Source organism: Pan paniscus, chromosome 1 (assembly GCF_029289425.2).
Source record: "Pan paniscus chromosome 1, NHGRI_mPanPan1-v2.0_pri, whole genome shotgun sequence".
Lineage (NCBI taxonomy): Eukaryota > Metazoa > Chordata > Mammalia > Primates > Hominidae > Pan > Pan paniscus.
This window is the reverse complement of record NC_073249.2, coordinates 372,299-392,990: the sequence shown is the minus strand read 5'-3', so window position 1 is coordinate 392,990 and position 20,692 is coordinate 372,299. Positions and strand designations below refer to the sequence as shown.

Here is a 20,692-nt window from a genome sequence, read left to right as displayed (position 1 = left end):
ACTATGGCACAGAGAGGTTAGGTAACATGCTCAGGGCACACAGCCCAGAGAGAAATAGGCTAATATTCAGACTCCAGGGGGTTCAAGCTCCAAGTATATGGCCTTATCACCCTTAAATTGCCTTTGAAATTGGCAGATGGGGTGGAAATAATTAAAGAACAGTTAAATATTCATGGGGAAAAAACCTTATAAAAAGCTATTCAACATCTGAACAATCTGTTACTGGGCATATACGCTGGTATCACACAGTATTTTAGTGAAATCTGTGTGCCCATCTCCTCTTGGTGCCAACTACAACTAGGACACTCAGAGCAGGGACATTTTCCCACGCTAAACGGGAACCCATCACCAGAGAAGCCACCACAAAGCCAAGATTACAGAGAGAATGTTTTAGGAGTAGGGTGGAATTTAACTTCTAAACGTAAATAATTAACATTTTGAAATGAAGTGACAGTGTCACCTTATAATGCAAAATCATGCCATATTATACAAGAAACTCCACACCATGAAGAATTCTGGCTATACAACTTTTAATTGCCCAAAGAGACAAATTTATTGAAATAAACAGCTACTGAACATCTATTACATACTGCAAATTATATGCCTTGGAAAAGCATAAATATGACATACTTTATTCACAAAGGAATAAGTTTGTAGTAGTAACAACAGCAGTTGCTGATGTTATTTTGTCCTTGTTTTTAACATAATTCTAGTTAACATATTGAGTGCCTACTATTTTCTGGCCACCATCCCGAACACACATCATGAATCGTCTGACAAATGTGCTGTGCTAAATTCATAAATTCAATGCAAAGGAGGGGGAGTCCAAAGGTTGTCCTACGATCCAGATGTCTCTACTAGCTTATTAACTTGCCTCTTCTCCAAGATGATTCTCTTCTCCTCTCAAGCTTTTGACAGGACCACCCTGATCTTTACTCACAGACGCTCTCATTGATTCTAACTGCACAGAGAAGATACAAACCATCGGAAGGGAGCTTAGTTATAACACACGCTCTGCCTGACCCCCTGCTATTGTCAATGAGTTGGCCATGCTCTTACAAAAGTTCAAACTCTCCACTTCTAAACTGGTTTCTGTGCTTTTGGCCACTCTCAAAAGCCATGTTTCTGAAAGTTTCCTCCATTTCTCATATCGATTTTCTTTTTGTACTGAATTATTCCTTTGAACTTCATACTCAATATCACATGACAGCACCATTAACATCAAACACATTGGTATCACGTTTTTCTAGTTATACTCCATTTCCTTTACAAAAAAATCTAAAAATTCATACTCAACCTACCTTATCCACTTCCTCCCCCTTGATTTTACCCTGAATCATCTCTAAGCGTATCTCCATTAAAAATGGTCACTAAGGTTACAAGTAACCTTTCACGTTGCTAAATACAGTAACCAAATCTCACTTATTTCAGCCATAGACTGCACTTGTTGCAGTTGCTTTTACTGTCTTTCTTTAAACACTTTGTCTTAGATTTCTTCTAACCTCATAAAACCCTATCTTTCTAATTTTTCATGTGATGCCAGCTGCCTCAGATCTCAGTCTCAAGCTTTCTCTTAAGAAAACTCTCAAAAAACCTGTTTTTAAATGCTCTTCGTACTCTGAAGATTATTAAATGTATGCTTTATGTTCAGAACTCTAATCTGAAGTACAATTGACTTTACATATAGCTTCAATATCTTTCTGTATTTATGTATTTATTTTGAGACAAGGTCTCTCTGCCACTCAGGCTGGAGCACAGTGGTGCCATCACGGCTCACTGCAGCCTCAACTTCTCAGCCTCCCGTGATCCTCCCACCTCAGCCTCCCAAGTAGCTGGGACTACAGGCATATGCCACCACATCCAACTGATATTTGTGTTTTTGGTAGAGATGGGGTTTTGCTATGTTGGCAGGCTGGTCTCAAACTCCTGAGCTCAAGCAATCCACCCTCCTTGGTCTCCACTAAAGTGCTGGGAGTACAGGTATGAGCTACTGCACCCGGCCTAGCTTAAATACCTAATAGATATTTCCAAATTATCTTAAGTGAATTCTTGACTTCTGCTACCGACCAGTTTTCCAAATATCAATGAATATTCCATTTTTTTATTCACTTGGGCCCAAACCAATAAGTTATCCTTCACTCTACACCTGTTGCTAACACACGCCAAATCCGTGAGCTAAATCCTTTGTGTCCACCCTACACAAGCCATCCTTGTTTCTCATCTCTGAAACCTCCTGAATTGTCTTCCTGTATCCATATTTGCCCTTTGTTCTATTTTCCTACATTATAGGCATAGTGATGCTTTAAAAACGTGTCTGTTATCATGTAACACCCGCATGGAAAACTCCAAGGACTTCCCACCCCACTCAGCCAATCTCAAAGTGCCTTAAGTGTTGCTGTTGAATCACAGAACTTGGAAAAGTGAAGTTTCTGGCCATGGATGTTAACGAACCTGGTATCCTGTTAATACACCCTCAAGGAAAGTGGCAGTCGTGTTCTTTGATGCTAAGTGTTAGAGTCTATTCCCTGTGAGTAGCTGCGTCATGCTGAACCTCCACCCATTCATACTCAGTTCTGTTCAATTCACCACCATTTATTGTGGCCTAGTATTTGACAGCTGCTGTCTGTACTCAAGAGGGTCAGAGATTCAACGATATTATTAGAGCTTATAGTTACTTGGGGTTAATACTAAAATAAACACGACTAAAGTGTGTGCTTTTATCTTCTTTGCCACTTGTGTGTATTGGCATTCTTTTACTGTATTGCTGCTAATCACAGAATTTGACTGTAAACATTTGATAGCTTTTGTAGGTTTCTTTCATTATGTGTTGTTTAAACATGAACAAATGTTGTGAAGGAGATGTAGTTCAGAGTGAAAGGTTGCTGTGAACTCTAATATTTGGGGTTTTTCTTCCCTAAATAAAAAGACTAGATAAATTATTTAACTTCATAATAAACCATTTTTGATACTTCACTGAAAGATCTCTGCATAACAGTAAAACATCTTTCCCTTGCTCCCCTGAGGAGCAAGAATCCAGACAGGGTGAATCATCTTAACTGCCAGTAGTAAGTGTAGGTTGATAGCTGAGCAGATCATCTCTAGGGCAACAGGGCAAATGGAGGAAGTTCTTAGGAAGCCTTATCCTCTGAGCAGTGACTCTCTAAGCATCACTTGTTGCTACTTTCCGAGCAGATGAGCAACATGCAAATACCTTTTTACATGCCCCTATGACGTCCTTGTTTCTGAGGCTGTAGATGAGAGGATTAAGCATGGGCGTGACAATGGTATAGAAGGCTGACACTACTTTGTCCTGCTCGGGGGTGTGGAAGGACTGGGGCAGCACGTATGTGTAGAAGGCAGCCCCGTAGAAGATGCTAACTACAGTCAAGTGGGAGGAACAAGTGGTGAAGGCCTTTTTGCGACCTTCAGCAGAGCGCATGCGGTGGATGGTTAACAAGATGAGGGAGTAGGAAGTGGAGATGATAGAGATGGGGATGAGCAACATGAGGACACAGCAGATGTACATCAGAGTTTCATACAAGGACGTGTCTGCACAGGCCAGTTTCAGAACTGCTGGGATCTCACAGAAAAAATGGTTGATACTTCGGGAGCCACAGTAAGGGACATTCATGGTGATGGGAGTGAGCAGAAAGCCATCGAGGGAGCCCCCAAACCAGGCACCAGCAGCCAGCAAAAGACACTTCTTGCGGTTCATCAGGACTGGGTATCTCAGAGGGTTACAGACAGCCACGTAGCGGTCATAGGCCATGAGACCCAGGAGGAAGAACTCAGAACCAATCATGGTCAGGTAGAGGAAGATCTGGATGCCACAGGCAACAAAGGAAATGGTCTTCTCTTTAGAAACCATGTCTGCCAGGAGCTTTGGGACAGTGGTACAGATGAAAAGGGTGTCCATGATGGACAGCTGACTGAGCAGAAAGTACATGGGGGTGTGGAGGCGAGAGTCCACCTGAATCAAGAATATCATGACCAAATTTGCAGTCATGGCCCCCACGAAAACAGCAAGAATCACTGTAAATACAATCCCGGCAGCCTCACTGTTCACCAGAAGCCCCAGGAGGGTGAAGTCAGAGGATGATGTGTTCGTCATTGATATGGCCCACGAGCGTCCCAGGGCAACGGGAAGACACAAGGACCAGGAAGGAGGCAAGAGAACACGGTCAAGATGGGAAAGGTCTGCAGTAGAGGTGACACTTCCGAGGGTACTGTCAGGATGAAGCTTCCAGGCTAGAGGCTAGAGAACAGCAGGCAGACCAACATGCACATCATGAAGCAGAAACCATGGCTGCATTTCCCTGTCAGAGAACAGCTCCTTCTATATTGCGTCTATGGTTCATCATGCTGCTGGAGGTTATGGTAACTGCGTGATACAATTGCTGTATGCTACACCAAGAATGGGGTTTTAACCATATCTGTTCTGTCCATGCTGCATTTCTTGTATCCAGAAAGTTATCTAGCCCATAGTAGGGTTAAGTAAATACTAGTTGGAAAAAAGGGTGATTCATTGACCAAATGGATAAAGGGGAGTGAAGTAAATCACTGAAGAAATGAAGGGTTAGGATAACTATTAGGGAACATTTTATTCACGAAGCCCCATGTTTCTGTTCTATTTCTTTTTAATTATTTGTATAAGTTTAAGGACAAGTGCAGTGTCATGACATGGATGTATCGCATAGTGGAGTCTTGTCTTTTAGGGTAACCATAAGTCAAATAGCGTAGGTTGTGCTCATATTACTAATTTCTCACCCCTCGCTCCCCTTTCACCCCCTACTCTTCCAAGTCTTCGATGCCTATTATTCCACTGTTTATGTCTAAAGTTGGGACTCCTCACTGTTCTTTGTGCTGTTTTGCTAACCTTTTTACAGATCTTTCTTCAGATATATTAGAAGGTAAAAAAAACTATTTGCAAAAAGCTCCCAGAATTAAGTTTTTAAAAAGCAGTTTATGACACTAAGCTGACTCCCTGCGTTGCTCTCCATTGCTACTGTAGGTTTGGGAAATGGGCAGGGAAATTAAAGGAAAATGTTGGTAGGTTGAAGCTATGTCAGCAGCAGACACACAGGAGCAGGGTTCACCAAGCTACACGTCTGCCAGCACTTACCAGAACTGAGGCCAGAGCCAAACTCAGGCTTAGAAAGCTACGGAGCAGATACATGGAAATGTGACAGCAACAGGCCACCGTTTAAGAAGGAATTTTATCTTTAACATACCAGGTGGAAGATAGATTTAACTGTTAGACAAGAGAAAGAACCATACATGTAGTAAGAATCGCCCCCCTCTCCCCACCAGCACCTCCTCCCCGGCATGGTAGGCCTCAGTGGCTTGAGTCTCAAACATTTGTGTAAAAATGAAAGTCCGATCAACGGGGGAGCCCGGATGCTGCAGGGTTTCCCCCCATTCACATGTTGCTAGACACACCTTGGCTCCGCTATCTAGTGTTGCCAGATTTAGCAAAGATACAGGATTCTCAGCTATGTTTGACTTTCAGATAATCAAAAACTGTTTTAGTGTAAGTTCATAATGTACTTAACACCAAAAAAAAGGGTTCACTGTACATCTGAAATTCAAATTTAGCTGGTTGTCCTTTACCATGCTGAAGTCATACCTGGTTTCACAAAGGTACCAGCATTGTTATGACCTTGAAAAGTGACCAGTAGAATCAGTACAAATTAATAGAGTCTAAACAAAAAAGTTATTTACTAACATCAGAATTAAATTGGCTTACTCCCAATTTCCCTCGGATTGATATATTCAGATTACTGTGAAAGGGGCTAAGGACTGTGGCCTCCTCTGTCAGGCCTCCCAGAAATACTCCGTGGTCAAAACTACTTCAGTGAGTCTTAGCCTCCTGATCCACTCCTGATCGTTTCAATTCTATGCCATTTCCCAAGGATAGTGAACACAAATATTGCCTAAAAATATATTCTGCTAATTCAAAGTCCAAAAGTATAAAAGAAACATTCTATATTAGACTCCAAAAACTTCCTAATAGAATTAACCCACACTAAGGAGAAGAGAGCACATCTCTTTGTCATATTAAACAAATTCAAACGTTTTACCCAAAATGTATAAAACAGTAAAAACAGGCCAGGTGTGGTGGTTCGTGCCTGTAACCCCAGCACTTAGGGAGGCCAGGGCAGAAGGATCACTTGAAGCCAGGAGTTTGAGATGAGCCTGGGTAACATAGAGCTCGTCTTTATAAAAAACTAGCCAGGCGTGGTGGTGCAGGTCAGTCGTACCAGCTACTCAGGAGGGAGGTCGAGTTGGGAGAATTGCTTGAGGCTAGGAGTTTGAGGTTACAGAGAGCTATGATTGTGCCACTGCACTCCAGCCTGGGTGACAGAGCAAGACCCTATTTCTAAAAAAGAAATGAATAAGTAAAACTTATTTATTAACAATTAAAAACCTATAATATTTCTCATGTCCATAGCTAGTAGGTGCCTGGCTTAATCCATCATGACACATTTTACCTGGTTGTTCCACGAACTTTCCCACGATCTCCCTGCTGTCTCATGAATCCCTCCAGTCTAGTCTCAGCACAACCATCAAAGTCACATCGGGACCCATGCATCACGCCACGCCACTTTCTGCTTGAAACCCTGCAGTTGTGGCTTTACATCATACATTAAGGCCCATCACGTTCTGAACATTTTGTCTTCAGAAATGATCTCCTGCCGACTCCAGTCTGTCTGTCCCTGGGCTGCAGCGACGGTGGCTTCCTTGTCCTCTGTCCCCAACTTTGCAAGAGCCCCGAGCCCAGGCCATTGCCTCTGCTGCTCCCCTTGCCTGGGGCTCCTCCTCCAACCGTGCAAGGCCATCCATCCCCTCATGTACTTCAGGGCTTTGCTCAAAAGCCACCTGCTCAGAGGTCCTATGACTATTTTTCTTCACTTTTCTTAACACCGTCTGACACTACACTACCTTGTGTTTTGTGTTTCTCTCTTCAAGCTAGAAAGTAAACTTCATGTGCATAAGGATTTGTGCCTATTTTGTTAACTGTGTACTCTCACCATCTAAAGATACGACTGGCACAATGTAAATCTTTGTTGAATAAATCATTTTTAAACACATTCAGCTAGCAAAAATGCAAATTATTTTATGCTTTTTAAGGTATACCTTTAGAATTCCTTCAAAACACCTCCTGATTTTATATAATGTGCTGAAGAGAAATAATTTTTTTTAATGCTAGGCACTTGTGTTTATCTTCAATGCAAAGTAGACAAAAAAATGGGATCCACCAATATTTGATCAAAAAAAACTTCATTCTAGGAAAAATAAATCACAAGTTTCTAAGATCAGACAGCAATACAACTTACTTCTAAATCATTAAGTTTTATATACAGTACAAATTTGAGACAATTACGCTCTGGTTTAAAATACTTAGAGTAACTAAGATGTCAGCATAATTCACAAAAAAGGAGGGACTCGCCACTTCCTCTGTCTTCTGAATCTGTCCTTGCTCTGACAGCTCTTCAACTCAGGTACCAATTAATAGGTTGAAGATAACTTTAGCTTCAAGTGTTATTATACACCCAGAGATTGTACTGCAGATGTTAATCTAGTTAGAATTCACCTTATGTTAAACAGATAAAATTGTGTATGATTTATTGGAAAATGTCATCTGCCTTCTGTGATCAGAATTGTCTTCAATAATGCCATAGGGCTTATTAATTTGCTACTTAAATTGAACGACACTGTAATAGACAGTGTTAAATATAACCACATGTGGGCAGAATCATCTTCCACCTCCAGCAAATGTCCTCACGTGCTAATGTCTGGAACCGATGAATATGCTCTCAAGTGGCAAAAAAGACTGTGGGTATGATTAAGAACTCTGAGATGAGATTATTCTGAATTACGCTGTTGGACTCAATGCAAATGCCAAGGCCTTACATGGGAGAGAGCAGGAAGGAGAGTCAGAGACGTGATATGAAAACAGGTCGGAGGGACTCAGTCGGTCTCCGGGTTTGACGATAGAGGGGACCCCAAGCCAAGGAATGTAGATGGTCTCTAGAAACTGGAGAGGGCTAAGAAATAGATTCTCTCCTAAAACCTCATAGAAAAGAAGGTAGCCTTCCCAACATCGTGATTTCAATCCAGTGAGACCAGTTTCCAACTTCTGACCTCCAGGCTCTGATATTATAAAGTGTGGTCATTTGGTACCACAGCCATAGGGAGCTTCTATGCTGATAAATGATTTTCTTACTTAGCTTTTAAACAAAACTGAGACATGTTGCAATAATGAATTGGCCAGCACTTGTGTAGTGCTTGCTGGGTATCAGGCACCGTGGACGTGCGCCAACGTTTCCACGTGCTCTTCACAGCACCTCGACAGGCCGATCACTGTAATTATCACCATCTCACAGCTGGTAAAACTGAGGCTCAGAGGAGTCAGGTGGGAGGAGCTGGATCCAGGCTCAAGGACTCAACTTTTGTTTTTCATGCTCTCTGCCACTACCCTTAACTTCTCCCCAAAGACAATATCCCTTTGAGCATCACTTCCGTTTACAACCAGCCAAAGAGAAGTTAAATGAATGCAGGGTAAGAGGCCATAAACACACTCAAGGAAAAGTTGAATTTCTGATCACAAGTTGTCAACAAAGCAATAAAGTGACAACATGAAGTTAGTTTTCCAGAAACTCAAAATTCTCCCTAACTCCTAGGCAATTCTCAGTCACTACACACCTGCCTGCAGGTATCTGGCTTTATATTGAGGTACATTAAAAAAATCTCATCAAATGTACCCCAAAGAAAGGTCTTACAAATGCCACTCACATGTCACTGTTGTGAGATTGCAGAGGGCAATGACTCATCTCCCAGCAGACATCATAATGCCCCATTCAATAGGCATGTTTCCAGTCCTGAACAGCATCACCGCTGTTAACATGCAGCCCTGTACGTACTATTCCCTGTTTGGGGATTTGAGATTTGAAGATCTCTGTAATGTGGCAGAGTTCACTTAAGGAGAGAATAATTCCAACGTTTCTAGCATAAAGAAAATACAAATATATATTTAAGGTAATGGATATCTCAATTACATTGATCTTTACAAATCATATGAATGTGTTATCACATGTACCCTAAGAAAAACAGAACGACCCTTGAAAAATCTTACATGAAGAATAAACAAATTCATTTCAAAAAAAATTACAGAAGTGTGAACCGAGTTTAAATCCTTGTGGAATCAATTGAAATGATACTAGTGATCCTATCAATGATTTATGAAACAATGAGTTAAATTATAATTTTTTTCAACATAATTGTCCTCGTATCCTATATTTTCCTAGGTACTTGAAGACCCCTAATGGACAGGAGATTTTTTTAAAAGACAATTTAAAGGGCCAACTGTGTAGTCAGACTTTGTATTCTTATGGTGATGTTTACTTTTGTTGTAACACACTAGATCACTTTCTTAGAAGTTCCCTAAAGGTGGGGGTTTGGGGGAACTAAGTTACAGGAGAGTCTCCCTGCTGTGGATTGGGGACAGTTGAGGGACCATTTTTGAAATGATTATTCACGACTTGAGCCAGATCAGATTATCTAGACTTAGTTATTGAACTAAACATCTTTGGAAAATTAACGGTGTTTTTGGCCTCTTGCCAATCAAGTGGTCTTTTCAGGCCTCTCTTAGGTGGAGTCATGAAAACAACTCATCACTCCCTCAATACGTGTCTATCGCTGCGCAGTCAGGGTCACATTCTTCTTACTCTTGCAAGGCGATGAAATGCAATGAAATGCAGATCTACTCAGCTGGGCCTTGGATTGCCAGAGGCAGAGGGCTTGAACTTAGTTTTATTCTTACCTAGAGCATGAGCCCACGAAGCTTCCTCAATAGGATAGCAATGTAGAAGGGCCACAGTGCAGAAATAGAGTTTCAGTTAATCTTATTCAACTTGAACTTCCTACATGAGAGCTAGGTTGTATCAACATTGAGGATAAAGGGGGGAATCTCAAACTGCTGGTGGGAATTACAATGGGTTTTCTGTCTTGTTTTCTGGTTTGAGAGCGTGCACTGAGTCAACGCCAGGAGTTTTAAAAAATACGTACAAGCTTCCACTCCTAGGGAAGCGTAGTATGGAAATAATCAGATGAGTGGGCAATTTATTTAAGAAGTCCATTCCGGTGTTATTTGCAATAAGAAAGTGGAAGTAACCTAAGCATCTGCTACTGGACACGTACTAAATAATTTAGGTTTTAGTACATAATAGAATTCTAAGTGACCACTGGAATGTGAGGTGATCTATGTTCATCTTCATCCTATAGCAGGTTCATTGTATTCTTAAGTGAAAAGGTGGCATATTTTCAACCTATGTAATCATCTCCTTACAACTGTATTCTCTATCTTTGAAATGAAATCCCTTAATACATACACAGCATGTATTATAATCTTGTTCTTAGAAATAATCAAAAAAGGTAAAGATTTTTACAGTCTTTCAAATTACACAAAGCCATTATTTGCAAGCATTCCTGCCTTGGGCCAAAATTATATTATCCTTTCTCCCTTTCAAGTAGTTTCCCCAGTTTATACAGGGAGACAGAAAAGCAGTTCTCCTCATTAAACCTTCAGCTATTCAGAAGCTGAGGCCCAAAGATATGGTTTTAACTATGTTCAAACATGTTTTCTGATTTTAATTTTTCCAAGTTTATAGAATACTTCATTAACATCACTGGTCATTTCAATTAAACACTTTGGAAATCCAGGGAAAGAACAATTTTGACAACATCAACTGACATATGTAATCCTAAACTTTGCATTTAAATTTTCAGTCATGAAAGAGTTTTCTGCTTCCACCCTTGAGAAATGCCCCTAATGGGACTTACCTCCTGTTTGCTTCAAAGAAGGAATATATGAAGAATCTAGCAAAAGCCAATGACTTTTTTACATAAGCTCCAATTTTAAAATAGTTAATAGAAATCACTTATCAGTGAAGCTGGAAATAATTTAAGTAGTTTTTTGGTGTTTTTTTTTTTGCTTCTAGCATCACCCTTGACATGCAGTTCTATGTGAGCCTATAAAAGTCTAACTTTGTTAATCTTCAGTTTCCACGTCGTCTCTTCAAACCTGAGATGCCAAGGAAACTTTCTTTTAAAGATTTTTAGAAGGTACTAAGCCTTCTAAAGTGAAAGTTTTCATTCATTTATTACACTAATATTTATTAAGGGCAAATTCTATGTTAGGAAAAGTTTTAAGTGCTTGCGATGCATAACAATTCTTGTTTTTAGGTATGTGATGATTTAACAAAACCAAATAAGCTTAAAGTGCTCATAAAAAATACAATGTGAAACAACCAGAGTTGAAGCTACAGGTATTTATTTACCATTTTATATTCTTAGCTAGTTGTATAAACCAAAGGAATGTAGTCAAAGCAAACCAAGTATTTTCTTGGCCTTTATTACCTGGGATTTAGAAGGAAGCACACAGTGAAATGCTGCTAAGTGTGTGACATGGTCACGGGAGTCACCCAGGTTTAAGAAATCCATCCTCAGTACAATCCCAGCTGAGAAAAAAGCTTAAAAATGCATCTGGTTTTTATCATTTGTGTGTGAATCAGCCTGTTTTAACTAAATAACCTATCGATGCCATAAAGTTGTCTATGAATACAATTGCTTTATGTATGGAACTTCTTTGTAGAGTCAGGACCTGACGTTTCAGTCATTTTGTTTTCACAGAATTGTCAGAATTCTTAGCAGAACTTCATTTAAAGTCAGTTATCCAACTTGACAGGGATGTTCTGTCACTTTTCCAGATTTTTAATTTTTGTGGATACAGAGGTCTGCGTTTTTTCTTTACGCTAAATAATTATCTAATTATCTTCAATTTCTCTGATCATTCCTTTTTGCCTGATATCTTCCTGAGCATTGAATAAAGCAGTTAATAAGGTATTTAATAAGTAGACTTTATGCTTTCTTCTATTACAATTTTATATTGCATATAGATGTTTATTGTATAAAACAAGTCTGTAGAAGCAAGGGTTCAGTTAATTTTATATCCATATGCCTTACCTGCAGAAAGACCCCACAGGGAATCTGATTACCCCTCAATGTGGGTCATCAGGTCCTTGGCTAGACCAGCCTAACTGGCATCCAACAGCAAATGAACATGGCTTTTATCAGCATGTTGCTCTGAAGGGACCTTTGTCCCCAGGTCATTATTAGGGTTAACAAGCTGGCAGCTACACATTGTGCCATGTGCTTCTCCCCTTTGTTTTGTTTTTGAGACAGTCTTGCCCTGTTGCCAAGGCTGGAGTGCAGTGGCACAATCTTGACTCACTGTAACCTCCACTCTGAGTTCAAGCGATTCTCCTGCCTCAGCCTACCAAGTAGCTGAGATTACAGGCATGTGCCACCACGCCCAGTTAATTTTTTGTATTTTTAGTAGAGACAGGGTTTCGCCATGTTGGCCAGGCTGGTCTCGAACACCTGGCCTCAAGTGATCCAACTGCCTCGGCCTCCCAAAGTGCTGAGATTACAGGCGTGAGCCACCATGCCCGGCCACTTCTCTCATTTGTAAATTGTTTATCAGTATCATGGCTTGGCACAAAACACCAGACTAGAGGTTAGAAGACGTGGTTCTGAAGCCCCATCTGCCTCTTGCTTGAATGGGGCAATAATTTGCTGTGAACATCAGCTTCTTCATCTCCCATGGGGCTAATTCTTTCTCTAAATACTTTATAAGATTTTGTGAAGATCAGAATCAAAATCAGGTAATGTAGTTAAATGTTTTCAAAACTAGGGACAGTCTTCTATTTTTTCCTCATTACCTGGATTAGTGCATGCCATGTTTCAGGTATACAACTGATAATTTAGTCACTTAAATATTATGTATGTTACTCAATATTAAAATTTATATATTATTTTAATAAAGAAGCAAATCTGGTGACCACAAATTACCTTATGTAAGAATTTGGTGAGATGACTGGGGAAAAATCCTTGGTCACTCCCTTTTACAGTGGGACTAGTTTTATGTGTGAAGGGAGTGGATACACACCATGTGTAAAATGAGATTAAAATTTTTTTTAAGTTGTATTAAAGTAGAGCCTACAATACAAAAGTGCACACACATCAACAGTGGAAAGATTGATAAATCACCAAGAAAAGAACATGTTGATGTAACCACCATGAAATTTGTTGAATAGACTCAAACATTGAATAAGTCACCTCCTTCCATGCCCTGATCAGTAATGTCCATGATATCCCTAGAAACTTGTCAAAATGCATTTCACTGATTGCTTCAGGTATACTCTTGAAATGTCTGTCAATGTTAGAGTTAAATATTCTAGTTAAATATGCAAAGAATTAATCTTGGAAACATAAGAATAAAAGTCCTAATTTTTAATACATAGCAACTGAGGAAATGGGAAAGAAAACACAGATGTCCCAGGATAGAGCACAAATGCAATGTGAACTGAAGTTGTTTTGTAGAGGGAAGAAAGATCGAGAAGGTGCTAGCTAAGGCAGGAGAATGGAGAATAGGGAGGCCATTAGTGCAGACACACAAAGGAATAAAATGTGAATGGAGCTGAATTGAAATAACACTGAGGATATTTCATAAATGAATCCTGGTCTGTTTCTTCACTTAATCCCTCCAGGACATTCTTCCATCTCTTTTCCATGTGTTTGATTTCAGGGTAAAGATCAAATTATTAGGAACCTTCTGAATGAAAAGCCACCTAGGGGTTAGCATATTGAAGGGAATATTCTTTATCTACATCAGCAACAATGGAGGAAACATTTTTTCCTTCTGTCTCTGTGTTGACACTAGAACATAAGGCTGAGTAACCTTTGCTTAGTCTTTGTCAACTATGTAACCGCTCTGTCCAATGTTTTCTAAGCCTTGTATCAACAAAGAAAATAAACACCAGGTCCGTCAATATTTATGTCTCATATTTCAGGACCTTACACACAGGAGAAACTAAAGTTACATGAATGGTGGGGTCAGTGTAGTCTTTGCTTAGTTAGTATTCCACCAAAGTTACACATCTATCAAAGCACCACACCTAACTCCAACTAATTACAAAAATACTTGTCTTTAGCATATTAGTGAAGATGTTGAGAATAAGAAAATTGAGAAACTTATTCCACGGGAACTAAGTTAGCTAATAAAATGTCTTGGTTTATTCATTCTACATTTATCTATTAACAATTTGAGCATAAATGGCAGTTTTGTAGGTTTTTGGCCATGTAACAATCTTAATGGCAGAGTCAATTTTCAATCAATGAATCAATATTTCCAGGAATATATTGGACTCCATGTGAATAAAGGCAGGGCAAGTATTTAATTTCAGAGGTAAGTGATAACATTCATAAAATGTAACTAAGAACATGGAACCAAAAATAGTATCACCTTCCTAAATGTTTTCTAAATAAAATTGCTACACATTTAGCACTAGAAAATATTTTACTTGTATTGAATGTTTGAAATTAAGTCATCAAGGAGGTGGAAAATGCTCCTTCCAATTTCCATTCAAAAGTTGGTCAGCAATACAGACAGGCAGGACTGATGATCACAGGTTAACAATAGAGACAGGCAGGACTCATAATCACATGTTGGCAATACAGACAGGAAGGACTCATCACACGTTAGCAATACAGACAGGAAGGACTCATGATCTCACGTCAGCAATACAGACGGGCAGGACTCATGGTCACATGTTAACATGGGCACTTCCAAGAGCTGCTTGGCATGCCATGGTTTGTAGGGCTACTTGACTGAGAATGCCCTCTGGAAATGTGTGTGAATCCAGTTGAACAAAGTTGACTAATGCGGAGATGCTCACCAACCTCACTACTGTTCCTAAGTAATCCTTGCAACAGGATGATTTTGCCTGTTAATTCTGAATTGCTAAAAGTGACACTGAACATTCTTCAGAACCAATACCATATTTTCTGTAATAGCTGCGTTATTGGCCACAGCACCGCAGATGTTTGCACTAGTCCCTGCTAGTCCTTCCTGATCACAGTCACCACCCCTGATGCTCTGGGAGTCCCCGCTAGTCCTTCCTGATCATAGTCACCACGCTGATACTCTGGGAGTCCCTGCTAGTCCTTCCTGATCACAGTCGCCACCCTGATGCTCTAGGAGTCCCCGCTAGTCCTTCCTGATCATAGTCACCACGCTGATACTCTGGGAGTCCCTGCTAGTCCTTCCTGATCCCAGTCATCACCCTGATGCTCTGGGAGGAGGCACATCTCCCTAGTACTTTCCTCAGAGCTGCAGCCACATCTTTATTCCTCAAGCTGTAGATGAGTGGGTTGAGCATGGGTGTGAGGATGGTGTAGAAGGCAGACACCACTTTATCTTTCTCTGGAGTGTGGTAGGAGTGGGGCAGCACGTTGGTGTAGAAGGCTGCCCCGTAGAAAACGCTCACCACCATAATGTGGGAGGAACACGTAGCAAAGGCTTTGCGCCGGCCCTCAACAGAGTTCATCCTGTGGACAGTCAGGAGGATGTGCGTGTAGGACACAGAGATGACAGATAGAGGGATAAGCAGCATCAGCACACAGCAGGCATACATCAGGGTCTCATAGAGTGACGTGTCTGTGCAAGACAACTTCAGCACGGCTGGGATCTCACAGAAAAAGTGATTGATCTCTCGGGATCTACAGAAGGGGAAACTCATAGTGACAGGAGTCAGCATGAACCCATCCAAGGAACCACCAACCCAGGAGCCGACCACTATGAATAAGCAAACCCTGCGGTTCATGAGGAGAGGGTACCGTAGAGGGTTGCACACAGCCACATAGCGGTCATAGGCCATGAGACCCAGCAGGAAGAATGCCCCTCCAATCAGGGTCAGGTAGAGGAAGATTTGAACTGCACAGCCCAGGAAGGAAATGGTCTTGTCCTTGGACAGGAGGTCCTGGAGCATCTTGGGGACAGTGATACAGATGTAGATGGTATCCATGATGGAGAGCTGGCTGAGCAAGAAGTACATGGGTGTATGGAGGCGGGAGTCCATGTGGATGAGCAGAATCATGACCACGTTGGCTGTTATAGCCACCACAAAGATGGAGAAGACTATTGCAAAGAGAAGCCCGGGGAAGGCAGGATGGGTGATGAGGCCTGTGAGGACGAAGTTAGTGGAGTTCTGGAGAAGACCCTCCATGCCCATGGTCCATGACAAGCTCCTTGGGCTGTAAAGGCAGAAATCTGGCAGCTTATTTAACGACCTGATATGTAGGAAGAGCCCACCAGGAATAGTATGTCAGAAGCAGAGTGAGATCAAGAAACGATCACCTACTTCAGGATCATTTGAAATCCTGGGTTTCAGTATTAATGATCTGTATGATATTGGACAGAAAATTAATCTCAACTCAATTTCATCATCTGTGAAAGGTCATCATAGTTCTGTACTCTACAGGCTGGATGTGAGATGTAAATGTAATTCATACAGTACCTGGTTTAGAATCTGAGTTTTACTTTGAACTATCTTCTGAATACATTTCATAATCATCACTTTTAGATTGAAAGTTTTCTGAGGGTAGTTACTGTGCCTTATTTCCCATTTCGCCTTGCAATACATGGTTTGAATTTAAATTGCTCTCTGCATCTCCATTGAGATGACTGTACTAAAGTCATCCACAGACATCTATTTGTGACTTAAGAGATTGATAGAAAACATCTAGACAACTGACTTTTTTGGCTGTTGTTACTGAACAGCTTTATGAAAGTCTGGAACATCAAAGCAGTACAGATGACCTCATTTGGGGTCAGGAGCCACACTGTCTTGTGGTTAGACTTTTGTCCTGCAAAAGGAGTTCATGTTTTAGGCATGGACTGCTGTGAGAACTTGTGTCTATTTGTTCTCACAGAATAATTTGGGGATCATAAATCTGTCAGGACAACCACCACAAACTGCTTCAGAGCAGGGCTTTAGTTTCATTATCATGGTGGTCTTTCTGGTTGACAACTCTGCTAAAAATTTTATGACTAGATACTGCATCATAGAATTCAATCATGACCTAATCTTCTTAAAATATTGTTTAGCCAAAATGTTAGAGTTTCTCTGACAGAGTGGCATCCTGAACCTGTCCTAATATTATATCATCCTAGTAATCCACTGCTAGTTGGGTTTTTTCCTCAAGTTTATTTCTCTACCATTATTACTGATCCTTCATCTTTATAAGTAAAAATAACTACAGTCGGGTGCAGTGGCTCACACCCGTGATCCTAGCACTTTGGGTGGCCGAGGCAGGCAGATCACCTGAGGTCAAGACTTCGAGACCAGCCTGGCCAACATGGTGAAACCTCATCTCTACTAAAAATACAAAGATTAGTCGGGCATGGTGGCCGGTGCCTGTAAAATCCCAGCTACTCAGGAGGCTGAGGAAGGAGAATCGCTTGAACTTGAGAGGCAGAGGTTGCAGTGAGATGAGATCGTGCCATTGCACTCCAGCCTGAGGGACAAGAGTAAGACTTCGTCTAAAAAAAAAAAACAAAACAAAACAAGAAAACAAAAACTATAGATGGTAAAGAAATTTCTGAACTCAGATGACACAGCAGTATCAAACATTCCTTGAATAAATGGAATGAATTCTCATGCTTTTTTGAGTAATGTGAATGCGTGTCCCTTTTATATGTTCAGGGATACTGAAGGATGAATTGTTCTTTATTAGATTATGGTGTATTTCTTCTCATTTTAGTGACAGGATTACTGAAGAAACTTATTTCTGTCAAACGTTTTGGCCACCAATACTACAAATATATCTGAATCTTTTGGTTCTAGAATAGTCAAAATTTACAGTCCCTGAAGCATCAAAAAGGAATAAACTCCCCTTATGTTGAAGCAAAAACAATAGGAACAGTAGAGACAGTTTTCCTTCTTAGTGCTCAAAGATGGAGATATGAGTAATAGGCCTAAAAGATGAGTAAACATCCAAAGGGAGAAAGAAAAAAAAAAAAAGCAATTTTTGTGTTGGTCTGTGCTGAAACTTCAGTTTGTCACACCTTGGTTGAGGAGAAAGAAATACATGAGCATCAAATATTAACTCCTGTCAAGCATGATAAAAGTCAGCTACTTTTGCCTTCTCTAACAGGTGAAAGATTTTCTTGTGATAGCCACAGCTTTGACTCATGGGTCAAGAGACTATTTAAATATACAATTCCATTTGCAGTGGCTTTTGCAATAGCTTGTTGGAAATTAAAAATATTAATCTCGCAGACAGTAAGTTTGTCTTGACCCACATCTATTGTTTCAGTTAAATGCATTATGGATATTACACATTAATTACTATAGTGTTAAGTTAGCTGACAATCATCCTTTTAAAAATATACTTTGAGAAACTGAAATAGGCAAGAATGAGACAAATGAAAATGACCTAAGAAAATAACCAATTACTTTTGAATCAGAACATGAACCAGAGCATTTTGTTTCATGTAAATAATCAGACTCCACTTCACAAGGTATTCAAAGAGGAGGCAAAACACTCTATTGCCTCAAATGTCTATGATAAAAGGATAAGAACGTTTTCAACTCCTAGATCTTATCTTACTGTAGGATCCCAGAAGAGGAGAGTAAAAAAGCTGAAACAGGAGAAAGATATGATTTTAGCCACCTCCTTTATTTTTATACAACCGAGACCATGTTAAAAAAAGAGGTTCCTTGTGAGTGTGAGTGTTGTGCATACATGTGTGTAGTGTGTTCATATGTGAGTGTGTGAGCATGGTATGTGTGGTGTGTGCATCTGTGAGTGGGTAGGGATATGTGTAGGGAAAAGGCCTTGCTAAAGAGCAGAACTATACTGCTTGGCACAAACGAGCAATTCACCCATTTCAATGAAGCCAATATTTAGAACCAAATGTGACATGTTCAAATGCATGCCTAATATTATTCCATAGGATACTGGGCATTGCAAGTAGACAGTGAAAATATCTGCATTATGGACAAAACATGTCAGTTACTTCTGTTTACATCAGTTCCGAGCATCTACATTTTAACATTAGAGTTGATGCTATTGTTTAGCATTATGTGTGGTTTGGCTTATTCACACATACAAGATCCTCGATTCCATTCCCCATCAGCTCATCTTTCCCTCACTATCATCATTCTCCACTCTAAGACACTTAGGTCCCTTCATCAACTAGTCTTTCCAAAAAAAGAAAAAAAAAAGCTTATTTGCGTGATCAAAGCTTCAGGCTCTTCAAGGCGGGGAGTGATTTCTCCCCAGTGCAGATTAGAACATAACCCAGAACCCCTGATCCCCAGGACCAGTTATAACATCACCCAGTGTTGCAACATAACTATCTGGCAGGAATGGGAGGGTGGGAAGATCAAGCCGAGAGGTGGAGGACACCGAGCACAGAAGCTCCACATCTGTTATCTGCACACTTGGGGCTGATGGGTGAGGGATGAGTGAGCTTGCCAAGAGGCATTTATTCTACCTGTGGTCTGCCACATGGAGAAGAGGGAAAGAGGAGGAGGAGAATCTCGCAGGGTGCCAGGTGATCAAAGCTGTATGTTTCAGGACAACAGCCCTGGAGTTGTTCTGGGAGAAGCCATAGAAATCAGGAACAATTGGTGACTCACCGAAAGTTGAAGAGATCTCCAAGAGAGGTCAGATGTTCTTCTACCAGGGAGAAGAGCTTAGAGCAATTCATTCTGACACCCCTTTCCGGGAATTCAGCATGACTAGAGCTATGAGAAGTATCTGCCAGTGTCCTTTCTGTGGCAATAAAGCTGCTAACCAGAACTGATCTTCTCCACTTGACACAACGTACGTGTAAAGCTTGAAAGGGAAGGGTTTTCCATTCCATCCTTAGAGACAGAATGCCTGAAGCACAAACACATTCCGTGTTCAAAACACTCACCTAGTACTGGGTGAGCTATGAAGATTGATAGAACTGACAATATTCTTAAGGGGTATATATAGTTAAGTTTGATTAATGTATCATATCAAAAATCCTCATAGAAGCAGATCATTTTAAGTCTAAAGTGGGGATTTCTAAAAATGAAAATATATTGGGGACTTTTTAAAGGTGTTTAGCCACAAATAACAGCTAATGCCATTGTGCTTTGCTCAGCTGTCAAATTGCTCTGGGGATGACACGCATAGTTACTTCTCCAGACCTCAGTGTTCTTTCAGTAAAAGAATGGCATGTCACCAACATGTTACCAATCCTAAGTGCCACATAGCTCTAAGAGTGATCGATTATTTGTTCCTGAATGAGAAAAAGGGGGCCAAGGATAGTATATTGGGATCTTTCTGCTTTGATTAAAGCTTATGAGAGAAGATAAATGGTGTGGAAGGCACTAAGATGGAAAAAGAGAAACAGGAAGTTTGGTATTCCCCAAACCATAAACCAATAGGGCTTTATGTGTGCCGGGTACTTTAGAAGTTTTACATACATGAAGTCATAGCAAACCAGAAGATGCTATGCATCAGTTTGAGTAGTGGACAAAGGTACAATTTCCCCTTATCAGTGGGAGACAGTTTTCAAGACCCCCGCTGGATATCTGGAACTGCAGACAGTACTGAGCCCTATATATACACCATATTTTATCCCATGCCTACATACCTATGATCAAGTTGAATTTATAAGTTAGGCACAGTAAGAGATTAATAAAATAGAATACCTAAGACAATATACTGTGGCTATAACTTTTTCAGTTTGATGTGTGACAGCAAAACTTGCATAATTTTTTCCTTCTACATGATTTCAAAGATAGTTTTT

General features: G+C 40.4%; 2 protein-coding genes across 2 annotated transcripts; both read right to left on the bottom strand.

Annotated features, from left to right (window-relative positions):
- Nucleotides 1-521: 521 nt before the first annotated feature.
- LOC100972584 (olfactory receptor 2T11) lies at nt 522-12,078 on the bottom strand. Its single transcript, XM_057300749.2, has 2 exons — nt 12,025-12,078; nt 522-4,255 (listed from the first exon to the last, which is right to left on the bottom strand). The coding sequence occupies exon 2, from the start codon at nt 4,109-4,111 to the stop codon at nt 3,161-3,163; it is 951 nt and encodes a 316-aa protein (XP_057156732.1). The 5' UTR covers nt 4,112-4,255; nt 12,025-12,078; the 3' UTR covers nt 522-3,160.
- Nucleotides 12,079-15,158: 3,080 nt separating this feature from the next.
- LOC100969970 (olfactory receptor 2T2) lies at nt 15,159-16,133 on the bottom strand. The gene has a single exon (XM_008968257.5). The coding sequence runs from the start codon at nt 16,131-16,133 to the stop codon at nt 15,159-15,161; it is 975 nt and encodes a 324-aa protein (XP_008966505.4).
- Between the last annotated feature and the right edge of the window lie 4,559 nt (nt 16,134-20,692).